Source organism: Polypterus senegalus, chromosome 9 (assembly GCF_016835505.1).
Source record: "Polypterus senegalus isolate Bchr_013 chromosome 9, ASM1683550v1, whole genome shotgun sequence".
In the NCBI taxonomy this organism is placed as follows: Eukaryota; Metazoa; Chordata; class Cladistia; order Polypteriformes; family Polypteridae; genus Polypterus; species Polypterus senegalus.
In genome coordinates this window covers 158,163,349-158,176,007 of record NC_053162.1, presented here as the reverse complement: position 1 = coordinate 158,176,007, position 12,659 = coordinate 158,163,349, and the positions used below count along the sequence as shown (strand labels likewise).

The window sequence follows — 12,659 nt, the reverse complement described above, 5'->3', positions numbered from 1 at the left end:
TCACGCATGCGCTTCCGGTTTTTGTCGACTGGGACACGTCACTCGATGAAGCGGCACAGTAACTTTAAAGCAGACCCGCCCCCCCTGTCAGGAAGATGGATAATTATTTTGACCTATCAGAACTCTAGGTTCTCATTAGTCGTTTCGTACCATCTAATGACATTCAGCCCCGATATGAATGGGGCGGGCGGAATTGTCCGTTGGGATAGGTTGTGGGTATGTGTGTGTGCTGTCGGAGTTGAGCATTGACAGTGGGTGATATAAGGTAATGAAGGGAGAAAATTCATATATTTTAATTACAGGGTTTCGTTTTTATACAGTCTTTCAGATTGCCAACTAAAGAACGGTTGCTACTATGCAAACTGTACTTCTATATTTGTGTATACTGTGTAGTTATTTGCGCCTTTGGAGGTTTAGGCAGCATTTCAATCAAACATTACATTTAATCAATGCAAGTTAGTTGCTCTCCATAAAGCAGTGAGCAAATATGTTTGACAAAAAGTGCAAAAGTTATGTTTAGTTGCATGTGTATTAAAACTTTGTGTACGTAACTGTGAGTGACATGTTTTTTTTAAGGTTATTTTTCTATGCAAGTTCTAAAAATGTGATAGTTTTAAAAGAAAGGGTTTTCTTGTATTTGTTCAGTACGCCAGAGTAAATCAGAAGGTAGAAATACCGTTTAGAGATTCTTTTTCGGGGCATTTTGTATTCTTTGGAAACTTAGGTGTTTAGTCACTTTGAAGTTAATCATCATAATATTGCCTAATAAAAATAAATGAAAAGTATTATTTCGGGTTTATGACGATGACCATTTACTATGGGGGTAATTATTGTTGAGTGAATGATATAAATTACTTTGTATTCGCAGATGCAGTTTGGTAAAAGGAACTTTAGGCTAGCATACATTAAACGTGTGCGTGTACATGTTTTACACCACTTAAGGCTTTGTATTCTGTTCCTCCTATATTAATAATGTAACTAAGAATTACACTTAATAATGCAATTCTGATACCGATCCAAAATATGTAAGGTTTCTATGAAATAGGTTAAGCAACGTGCATGTGTGGCAATGAAGGGTTTGGAAAAAAGGAGATATTGAAAATAAAATATGCATAGTGACTTTCTAGATCAAGCTCTGATTGTGTTTTTTCGTAGATAACTACAACATCAGACAAATTGTGTTCAACTAGCAGCCCCATTCCAGGTTCAGCCGTTGAGTAGAGTTTTTACAGGTGCTTTGATTTTAATTAAAAAGAGAAAAAATTTTGAGTGTTCATTTTTGTAAGCACTTATACGGTTTACAGAATGTGTCAGTTATTCTTACTTGTCCCATCCTTTCCGTGGTAACAGTCAGTTTTAAGTAGTTACCCAGAAAGAGTCTTCATTAAGCTGAAAACAGAAAGTTATCTGTTTGTTCCAATTAGAGTGAAGCTGTGTGTTTTTTGTGAATGTAGTGCTTATCAGTAAGAAAAGAATATTAACTTTCAAAGGTACTTCAAGACAGCTTGCTCTAAGTCAACACCAAATTGCTATTGTCCTTTCTTGCTCAGTGTCAGAAACATTAGAGGCTTTTTCAGGAGACAATGCCTCCTTGAATGAGGTAGCATTTATTTTAACAATGTTTATCTAGACTTGTATATACTTAAGGCAAGTAATCGAGCATGCATTACTGGCCAGTACCTGCATTGCTCCCTGTGCTTTGCACATGTAATGTAGGAGTCTGATTTAACTGCTATTGCTATATTGTCAAAATGTTTTTTTCTCTTTAGGTGACAAATGCAGCAAATGTAAACATGTTGTGTTCTATTATGTACAAGAGTGAATTATGTGTGAGGATATACAGTGCCATTTGAAAATGGAAATGACTTTTGTCTTGATAGAATGCCATACACATGCCTGTTTATATTGTACTGTGCATGTCTGTGTGATTATACAGTAATATGAACTCAGATGTACAGTTTATGACTTAGTACTTGTTTATGATATAACAGACAGGATGAATTGTATGCATATTATTGTCTGTGAAAAGAATGTGAGAAAGTAGTAGACACTGACAGAGTGCAAGTACATCATCATTTTGGAACTCAAACCTACTTCTGCGATTTCTAAGGATTTTGAATGCTTTGCAATTACAGTAATAATTGAAAATACTGAAAGGATAAGTTGCAATTATTTTTTTGCTGTTTGAGGGGGAAAAAATAATGGACCCTTGACTAGTATAATTTCGGTAATAGCACCCCTACTTAGATCTAAGTAGGATAGCCGTTATGTGGCATTGGTATTATACTGGAGGTATGTGCCTCAGTAGGAAAAAGGTGGACTGTCCTGTCTGAGTGGAAGGTGAGTTACTGCCTCAAGTGGAGGAGTTTAAGTACCTTGGGGTCTTGTTCATGAGTGAGGTGAAACCGGCACATTGGGGCGGCGAGCGAATTTGCTATACCAATCTGTAGTGGTGAAGAAGGAGCTGAGTTGGAAGGCAAAGCTCTTGATTTTCCACTCGATCTATCAGTCTTAACACAGTGTACTAATTCCTTGCAAAATTTTAAAAATTTAAAGTCTTTACATCTTGACTTGCGTATATCACGATGTGTAAAATATATGTCCCTACCCTCAACTAGGGTCATGAGCTTTGGAAAGTGACCAAAAGAATGAGATTGTGGGTACAAGTGGCCAAAATGAACTTTCTCCATGGGGTGGCTGGGCTGTCCCTTGCAGACAGGTTCAGAAGTGCAGACATCCAGGACCGGCTCGGAGAAGAGCTGCATCATGTGGAATCAGTTGAGGTAGTTTCGGCATCCGATGCGGAGGTCCATTCTTATGGAGGTTTTACAGGCGTGAACAGCTGGGAGGAGACTCCAGGGAAGACCCATTGCTCACTGGCAGGGTAATATCTCCCATATGGCCTGGGAACGCCTTGGGATTCCATAGTATGAGTTGGCAAGTATGGCTGAGGAAAAGGATGTATGGGATTTGCTGCTTAGACTGCAAAAATAGTTTTAATATTCAAAAGAACATTTTTGACAAGATCAGTTCATTTAACCTGTATTATTGTAACTTGTGATTTATTATTCATTAAAGTTTTGAAGATCCCCAAAGTTCTATGATCTGCCTCCATACTTGTTAATTGATTCCACATATCTACGGCTCCCTGAGTGGAAAAAAAACGTTCTAACATTTGCGATTGATTAGCCTTTAACCAACTTCCATTTGTGCCCGGTGTTCTTCTTGAAGACGTTATGTTAAAAATCATAGTTGGAATTCACAGTACTAATTACTTCCATAAGTTTGAACATTTCAGTCATGTCTCCTCTTAAGTTTGCGTAAACTTAAAAGATTCCACTTTTACGATCTTTCCTCATTGACCATCTCTGTAGTCTTAGTCTAGAATCATTCAATTTGCTCTTCTCTGGTTCTTCCGTAATACCACTACAGTATGTCTTTTTTGTCATGTGTGACAAATGAGAGAAAACGATTCAGTCCATCAAGATTGTGTGCTTGGCTAATAGCTAAGTTGACCCAAAATCTCATCAATGCTTTTTTTTAAATTTGTATTGGTTTGAGTTGTTAGTTTGTTCCATAACAGCTTATGAGAAAAAGTGCTGCCTAGTCTTAAATACACTTCTACTTATTTTCTTTTCTGTATGTATGTAATCAAAATAATTCTGATGAATGAACTTTGCCAATGTGTTTGGAAATTCTGATGAATTAGTTCTTAATGCATCCGTCTTTGCTCAAGACTAAAGAGGTTTATTTCCCTGAACTTGAGCTTTCTTTAGTTAATTTATAGCTTAAGAATAACCAACACATCATGTTGTATAATCTAATATCTTATTGCATATTTAATTTCTTCAGTAAACCACTTGCATGTGTGAAAGTGACTAGTCCACTATGACTCTCATTTGCTTCTCATTAGGTGTACAAGACCCTCCCATTGCACATTCATATGTAACATTTGTAGGTTTTGTGTGCAACACTGCACATTTATTTAAATTACAAGTCAGCTATCACGTATATGCCTGTACAGATCCATCAGTAATGATTCTGCTGTCTGTAGGTTATACAGTATTCCACCTCCTATAGTTTGGTGTCATATGGAGTCTCAACCAACTTGTTACTTGCATTTTATCAAGATCATTTCTAAAAATTAAAAAGAGCTGTGGCACCAGCACTCGTCCTTGTGGGACACAATTTTTAGCGTGTGTTAGTTCGGAAAAAGTTTCTCTTGCTAAAACTTTACTTTCCATGTTTCAGCTTTTTTCATTCTTTTACACGATTTCTTCAACTCATTATTTTTAGGGTTGTTTTCTAGCCTCTCAAGTTATCAAAGGTTTTTGGAAATCAATATAAATATTATCATATGTTGCTCTATGTTCAGGTGGGTTTATTGTTTCCTCATAAAATTCTAAATGTTAGAAAACGTCTTCCCTGTCCGTAATCGTGTTGTATATCTAGTAATAAAGCTATGTTTTCACATGTGTTTCTGCATCCTTTAAACATTGCTTTGATTTATTTACCCATGATGTAGGTTAAGCTTACAAACTTACAGCTACTAGGATCAGTGCAGTGACTTATTTATTTAATTGGAAAACCATTTGGTAATTTTCAGTTTTTAGTGAATGTTCCTAGTGGTCTTCACAATAGATCCAAAGGTAAGAAACCCCAAAAGTTGTCATATCTTGTATGTACACAGGGTGCTCCTAGAATCTATTGCACCAGGTCTTCAGCATAAGTAATATGCAGTGCAAATCCTGGGTGGAGACAGGTAAAAAAATTGTCTACCAGAATAATTGGGTGACAGATGACTCAGCTGTTACCTTGGTCACCTAATTAGTATCTACATGAGAGGAGAAGTTTTGAAGGGAAGTGACTTAAGTAGCAATATCTTGTGACATCCATATATAGCACTGGAAGTGTTCATGTGTCCATGTGCTTCAATTGTTCAGGTTGCTTTGTAGCGCAATTTTAAAAAGTCCTTAAAGGGTGACTGAACAAAAGGTTGGATATGTGAATAGCAGTGCAGTGTTTTTTGGTGTATACATAGAGTCACTAATAATACAAAAATTGTTTCAGGCAGAAACCAAAGTAATTTCTATAATGTTACCTTCATACCAGAATCCAGTCAGTGTGATTCTGGGACAAGAGTTGGTGGCAAGCATTTGACTATTGAACAGAAGAGATGCCAGACTTTTGAGAGAGAAGTGAGGTCTAGAGAGAATGTTAGACCTAGGGGAACATGGAGAATAATTTTTTCATATAGATATATAGATAGTATATTTTGAAGTTTGTATAGAACTGAATCAGTGTTAATCTGCAAAGGGAAAAAAAATGTATTTCCATGCTGAAAAGAAGACAAGGTAAAAGAAACAATGCTTAAGCTGTATACCCTTCCTCAGATGTGAAATTGAAAATAGAAAAGCAGGTAAAGTATATAAAAGTTTAACCGAAACCAGGGCAGGTGAGAGGAGGTGTGAAAACCTGCCATTAGAGAAGAAGGTGAGATTAAAAAGTTAGTCTGTCATTTAGACTCGGAGAAATACGTGATCCCAAGCTGAGAATGAGTTTAGCCTCTTCTGTTTTTATGTGAATAGTATCTTTGAAGCCCTCCAAAAGAACACAAACCGAAAGATCAGTGTGGTTATGTTCAAGGGATGTGAAGCATTCTACAGTAGGCTTTGTGAGGTCTTTGATTTTAATGACGCAAACATGACCCCTGAATAAACCTTCAAGTTGTCTTCCTGTTTTACCTATATGGATGGCTGGACACTTCTTCCAAAAAATACAGTAAATAAAATATACAGACTAGCAAGACACCCATTGTTTAACATTGAATGCACCAGAGGGACTGGATGTAAGGATATTGTTGGTGAAATTTTTGCAAGTGACACAGTAGTTCCTGTTATAGCGCCAAGCCCCTGGTGAACAATATGACTGTCCTTTGTAAAGTGAGTTATGGACGAGAATTTTGAATTGATTGACGTCCTCTTTCAAAACAGATATTTGTCATTAAGACCTGTTTTTTTTTTCTTGATTTATATGAAGTCCTGTACTAATTCAATCGGATTTAAAAAAAAAATATATATATATATATATATATATATATATATATATATATATATATATATATATATATATATATATATATATATATATATATATATATATATAATAGAGAGAGAGAGAGAGAATAATATGAAATACCCATTTTGTGCCCCATTCTCTGAGCTCCTGATTTTCACAAATGAAAAGCAGAATCTAAACCCCAGCCTTACACCCTACTCTCTACATGTTGTTTTACTTACTACTACATGAATTTTCAGAGAAATAGCAATTTAGAGCATTTGCTATTTCAGTTTCAGTATATTTAATTTCACTCTTAATGCTTCTAGTATACCTCACTTCCTCTTTTTGACTGTTATTTTACTATTAAAATGCTGAAAAAATCTGTTTAAATCAGCTTTTGTCTTTTACAAGTATTTTTTGTAAGAGCCTTTAAGCTTCCTGTCCTCACATACCCTGCAGTTAATAGTGAAGTTAATTGCCTGGAGATAATTTGTCTAGCAGCGCTAAAACCATTGTTTGTTTTATGACATCTAAAAAAACCTATAGTGCCATTCAAGGTAATCACCATTATAAAATGTTTACAGAGTTGGGTTCCCTCTCCCCACACAGATGCACATTTTTAAGCACATGTAAACTAAGTGATGTTCTTATAACATGTTCAGGCAGTGTTTGAAGTATAATCTTCGGGATTTCTGTTGAGCTGTCAAACATGAAGTCAGTGCCAGTGAGGAAGCGGTCAGAATGGAGGCTTTAAAGGTCATTTGGATTTTTTTTTTTTTTTTTAACAAAATATAAATTAAGAGTTGTGTGAAAATGTCTGACCAGCAGGTAGGTGGTTAGTAATTGAATGAAGAGAAAGACAGGCTTGTTGGTTGGAAATTACTTAGTATTGTTTATTTTATTTTTTGGCTCCAGTGTTGATTCTGAAGATTGACTTTTAATACATTTGGCTATACTTTACCATATTGTACTTTTTCTTTTTGATTAAATGGCACATTAAGTCTTCTATATATCAGATTTGGAGCTAATTTAATTTGGTAAAGTTTTTATTGTGCACTCTGCAGGGTACAAACCTCTTTTTATTCATAAATGTCATCTGATCACTGTTATACTGAAATCCATTCTGAGTCATAGGGATCAGATTTCTCTTGAATGTGATTGGCTGCATTATTGTCTTTGGTCACAATGTCATAACCTGGTTATTACCTCAGTGGGTGTACTTTCTGCGTGACATTTGTATATTATCCTTTACTTGGTTTACAACTGGGAACATGTTTCCTTCTGCCATCCAAGGACATGCTATTATGTTCATTTGCCGCATTATCTTGTTACATCTGAAAGTAGGTGTGTGTGTGTGTTGATGGTTTGTTCCTAGGTTGTATGCAGTTGAGCTTGTCCTGCCAGAATGGACGCAAGACTGGAACCAGTTCTGGATGGTGTGTCAGTACACTGCAGGATTTAGATCCTTAAACTACTTTCATTTAGGGCTAGTTTGTAATAGCCAGTTACCCTAACTAACAGGGGAAAACTCACACAGAGGATATTCAAATTCTGCATGAAGAATGAGGCAGGAGATTCAAATTTGGTATTCTGGATCACAAACGCAGCAGTGCCAATCATGACATATAAGTAGTTTTCTTAAAACAGATTATAGAATTGAAAGGTACGGAGGTTATATTTAGAGGAGTTTATATGTAAAAAATGCAGATTGATTTGAAAATGGGTAAGCTTATAATTTAGGAAAGATGGGTAGTGCGCCTAATTAATGAAAACTATAAAAAAAAAAAGTCACAGAAATTATATGTAGAAAATTGATTGTTGCCCTAAAATCAAGTACAGATTGAGGTCCTTAACATTTAACTTGTTTCTGGCTTTAAATATTTATTTATTTATTTATTTATTTATTTATTTTTTTGCAGAGGAGTCCTGACTTATTTACCCCCTCCCTTCCCATAGCACAATGACGAAGTTGGGGTTTCTCCGGTTGTCCTATGAGAAGCAGGATACACTTCTCAAGCTGCTTATTTTATCTATGGCAGCTGTGCTCTGTGGGGGTTTTTTTTTTTTTTATCTTTGTTAACACTGCAATATGATTTGTTGATATTTCTGTAATTGTAAATGTATGGGGCTTACCATTTAAACACAGAATCAGGCCCCAACCGGATTTGAGAATGTTATGTTTATGTTATGTTCCATTCATTCTGCAGCTTTTTCAACACGGCTATTCTCTGTTTTGAGGTTTGAGAGTGTAATTCACGAGTTTGATCCGTAAGTACACCTTACAAGCTTAATTGTTGGTGATCTTGTGATAACAATGATATTGAGAAAGACACTAATATAATTTTATTGTTTCTTGTGGTGATTTTTTGATTAACACTATGTATTATGGGGCTTTGTTTTCTCATTAACAATCAAGGTTTTTAAGGTATTATGAACCAGTGAGCTTTCTTATGTAAGAAATGTTAATGTATTTCTGCTAAAAATATGTAACACTTGCTTTAAATTAGTTAAGACATTTAGTGTAGTGGGTAATACCACCATCTTAGTCAATGAAATGAGATAGTTAAGTTTTTATGGAAGTGTAGTAATCAGATGTGACATATACATTAAATTCCCAGATGTTAAGAGAAAATATCCTACTGCAGAACAAGAAAAGTTGAAATATGTATAATGGCAAATCCTTACTTCCATAATCAGTATGCTAAGGAAACCTGCATAGATCTTTGCTTCCCAAAATATGTAAAAATGAAGTCAATTTACAAAATGCAGAATTTATGGGAACTAAGGAACATAAAGAAAATAAAAATTAATGCAAAAACAAAACCTTTTTTTAATGAGATTTTTAAAGATAAACATTGCACCAAGATTTACCCAATGAGAAGTATAGCTAAACTGTAAATATTCTTAGTCATTATGGTAACGGCTGCACTGATTGCCACTGTAAGAACAAGCACAAACAAACTGGGTGAATTATAACAGTACTTGAGTAAATATATATAAATAATTATTTAACGGTTAAGCACCATCAAAATCTGCCCCACTGTCTTTTCTTTTTCCCCAAATCCAAAATTAGCATAGGTAACACAAATAATAATTTTTTTCACTATCCAATGTCAGCTTTTGCCTTCGAACATGAGCTTTTTTAAATAAATTCGAATTATATTTGAATAGTGAAGTTCAATCTGACAGTCCTACCTCCTTATTATTAAAATATTTTAAAGTAGATGGGTCAACTTCAGTGAGAAAATATATTAAAGAACATTCTCTAAGTGACTATTAGCCCAATTTAAATAGGAAAAGTCTTGTCAGGTTTGCTTGATAGACTTTTTTTAAAGAAAAATCATAGATGTGGAGAAATGCAAAGTATATAATTTAGAAGTCAATGGGTTTTTGGAAGTTATAGTAAACTGTTACTATTAGGATTAAAGGTAGAGAAGCCATTAGCATCCGCATTCACTTACAAAAATACATTGCAAGGCTGGTGAAAGAAGCCTAGGAAGACATGCTAATGGGTGTTAATTAATCTGTAGACTCTTATAAGAAATGTTGCTAGAATCATGCTGTATTCTCTTGAGTTTATTTTATGGAATGCTAGTATACAGTTAGAAAGTTAGAAGTTAAAAGGAGATGCAGAAATTTTGATACCCTTCCAAATGTCATACCAAATACTGTACTCCCTTCTGAAAATATGCAAAGTAACATTTTGAAAAAAGGCAACAAATATTTTAATTTTCTTCACACTTTGATCTTATAGTTATAATTAAAACACAATTTCCATTGCATGTGGCTAAATTAGTTTTTATTCTAGATGGTTTTTTGACAGAGCGGACAGTGTGAAGGAATTTTTACTGTTTCTGATTTTCTTAAGAGGCCTTTCTAAGAAACGCTTGTGTTTCTATATGACTTGAAACTATTCTGGTGAATGGTCTTTTTGTTTGTCTTTGATACTTTCAGATACTTCAACTACCGTACCACTCGTTTTTTGGCAGAAGAAGGTTTTTACAAATTCCATAACTGGTTTGATGACAGGGCCTGGTACCCTCTGGGAAGAATAATTGGAGGAACAATTTACCCAGGTAAGACAGTAAACTCCTTATTTTTTGACTGCTGTGAACCCTTTTACTATGTTTTACATTGCTCATACCTTTTAGGTATGCTGAAGTTTTTTTTTTTTTTTTAAATACGAGTCTCTGTTGATATAAAAATAATAATGACCAACAGCGAACTGCACCTTCTTCCAAGCTTAATCTGGCTTTAGTTTCTTTGCTGCTAGATTATGCTGTTGTTATGAACAGTGTGGCTTCTGAAAATATAATACAGTAATCCTTTACAGTTTGTATACATCTTTAGTTCCATCTCCACTTAGCGGATAACAGTATGCTTAACGGAACTTGTAAAGAAATACAGCATATTTTTCAAAATCGAAAACAAAATATTTTAATATGTTGTCTGTTGGATGATAAACCATAACTTTTCAAATTTACTGATATTGAACTTTTTTTTTGAAAGATTGTTTCAGTTGCTTTTAATGTGCTTTTCCAGCTCACAGCTGAGAGAAATCTAGGATACTTTTCTCAACTTATTTCAGTTGGCCTCAATAAACTTTCTTATTTAAAAGTAAATATTTGGATTAACTTTTAATGCTTCAGGATATTTTTGGAAATCAGTGCCAGTAAAAGTGATTTACTTGTTCATGAATTGCTGAAAATTTTCCAAAGTGAATACTGTAGCTTGAGAGTAAGTGTAATTCTACTAGTGAATATGTTCTTATTCAGTCTAATCACACAACTGAAATTAAAAAAGAAAGCACAGCTTGTTTCCTTTTTGTATAATGTATTTTCTGAAAGATTATCTGCAATGCATTTGTGTGTATTTAATGCACACCTTTCACTCAGTTCCTGAATTTGTACAATGCTGTTGAGTTAAATTAAATGAGAGTGGCTTTAATCGGCATTTTGGTGTGCCATTAAAAGTGGTGACCCTTGTTTTTTTTGTACTTGAAAGTATTTATTTAGTTTTCACTTTACTGTTTTTGGGCAAAGTTGCTTTCACTTATGTTGAATTTTTGGATTGAGTACTTTAGTGCTGTTCTTGGGTATTCTCTAATTCAAGATGTTTTAATCCTACAGGGTTAATGATCACATCAGCTGCTCTGTACCACATTTTGCACTTCTTTCATATCACTATAGATATCCGGAATGTGTGTGTCTTTTTGGCACCTCTGTTTTCCTCATTTACAGCCATTGTCACCTACCATCTAACCAAAGAGCTCAAGGTAAGAGTGATTTATGATACATGGGCAATGAATAACAACCATATTTTGTAAACATGAAAATCTTTAAGGCTTCAAATCAGCATCTTGGTTTTGTTTTTGTCATAGCTGTACTGAATGTAATTGTTTCATAATAACTTTAGCATAAACAATAATTCAAAAATGAAACAAGTGAAACCAGATTAAGAAAGCAGTGTGTGTATTCCATTCAGGGTTAATAGAAACTATGCCCGTCTATTAAATATCTAAGACAGAAACTAATTTCACTTTTACCTTTTACACTAATGATGCAGAAAAACAGAGATGGGGCACCCTATGTTGTGCCAAGGTAGGCTTGGCTCCCCTGCATCCCTGAACACAATTCACAAAGTGGGTAGATGTTTTATAATGAATATTTTATGTGCTCATCTTGGATATCTATTTATGGTTTGTTATCCTTTAAATAAATTGAATAAAAGTTTTAGTACAAATAAACATAGTGTAATCAAGGCACGTCACCCGCTACACACACAACATACAGTAAGCAGCATGATTACCAGTGTAGGAGAAAGCTAAGGTTTGTGACTCATGCTGTGCTTTAATTTTGTATGGTATTTTTATACTTGCCACATTTACTGTGTCAAGTTTTCTTTTGTCTGTGATAGAAAATTAAAAAGTCTGGTTATTCATGTAATTTTAATTGTTTGTGTTTAACTTTGGTTTTATTGTAATCTTTGAAAATGCTGCACTATGAACTTTAACATTTGTTTCTTCCCATTGGAAAATCTTCTGTTTACTTATGTCTTTCTGTGTTTAATAAATCCCTTAATTTTTTTTCCCCTGATCTTTGTATCCATGGCAATGAATTTTTCCCCATTAGTATATAAAAAAGTCATCTGTTTTAATAACTGTTCTGCACAGAACATTGCTGTATTGCTTTTGTATGCTTTTTGTTCTGGGAATGTGACAAATACATACATACAGATTTTTTTTTTATATATAAATCTGTCAGGTTAATCTAGATGTATTGTACAGAGTGGTGGTGAGCTTTCTTGGGTGCTGTAGAGTGTTTCCTTTTTTGGTATGGAAGAATAAGGTTCATTGATTTCAGCATAATTTTTCATTGACTTTAGCGTTTTCTTGGCTTAGCTGAGTACAGGGGAAGATAATGAAATACTATTAATTAGTTTTTACATTTTTCTGATTATTTTTTTTTTTTTTTTGTCTAGGATGCAGGTGCAGGACTCCTTGCAGCTGCAATGATTGCAGTTGTACCAGGCTACATCTCTCGTTCTGTCGCTGGGTCTTATGACAATGAAGGTATATTTTAACTGACAATCCCCACTTT

General features: G+C 34.4%; 1 protein-coding gene across 1 annotated transcript in view; it reads left to right on the top strand.

Moving 5' to 3' along the window:
- The first annotated feature begins 167 nt into the window (after positions 1-167).
- stt3a (STT3 oligosaccharyltransferase complex catalytic subunit A) overlaps positions 168-12,659 on the top strand; it is a 29,534-nt gene continuing 17,042 nt past the window's right edge. The window contains exons 1-6 of the mRNA XM_039764089.1: positions 168-265; positions 7,980-8,108; positions 8,268-8,328; positions 10,015-10,136; positions 11,190-11,335; positions 12,541-12,631. Of these exons, the coding sequence (XP_039620023.1) occupies positions 8,021-8,108; positions 8,268-8,328; positions 10,015-10,136; positions 11,190-11,335; positions 12,541-12,631 (508 nt within the window). The 5' untranslated portion in view covers positions 168-265; positions 7,980-8,020. The remainder of the gene's footprint in view (positions 266-7,979; positions 8,109-8,267; positions 8,329-10,014; positions 10,137-11,189; positions 11,336-12,540; positions 12,632-12,659) is intronic.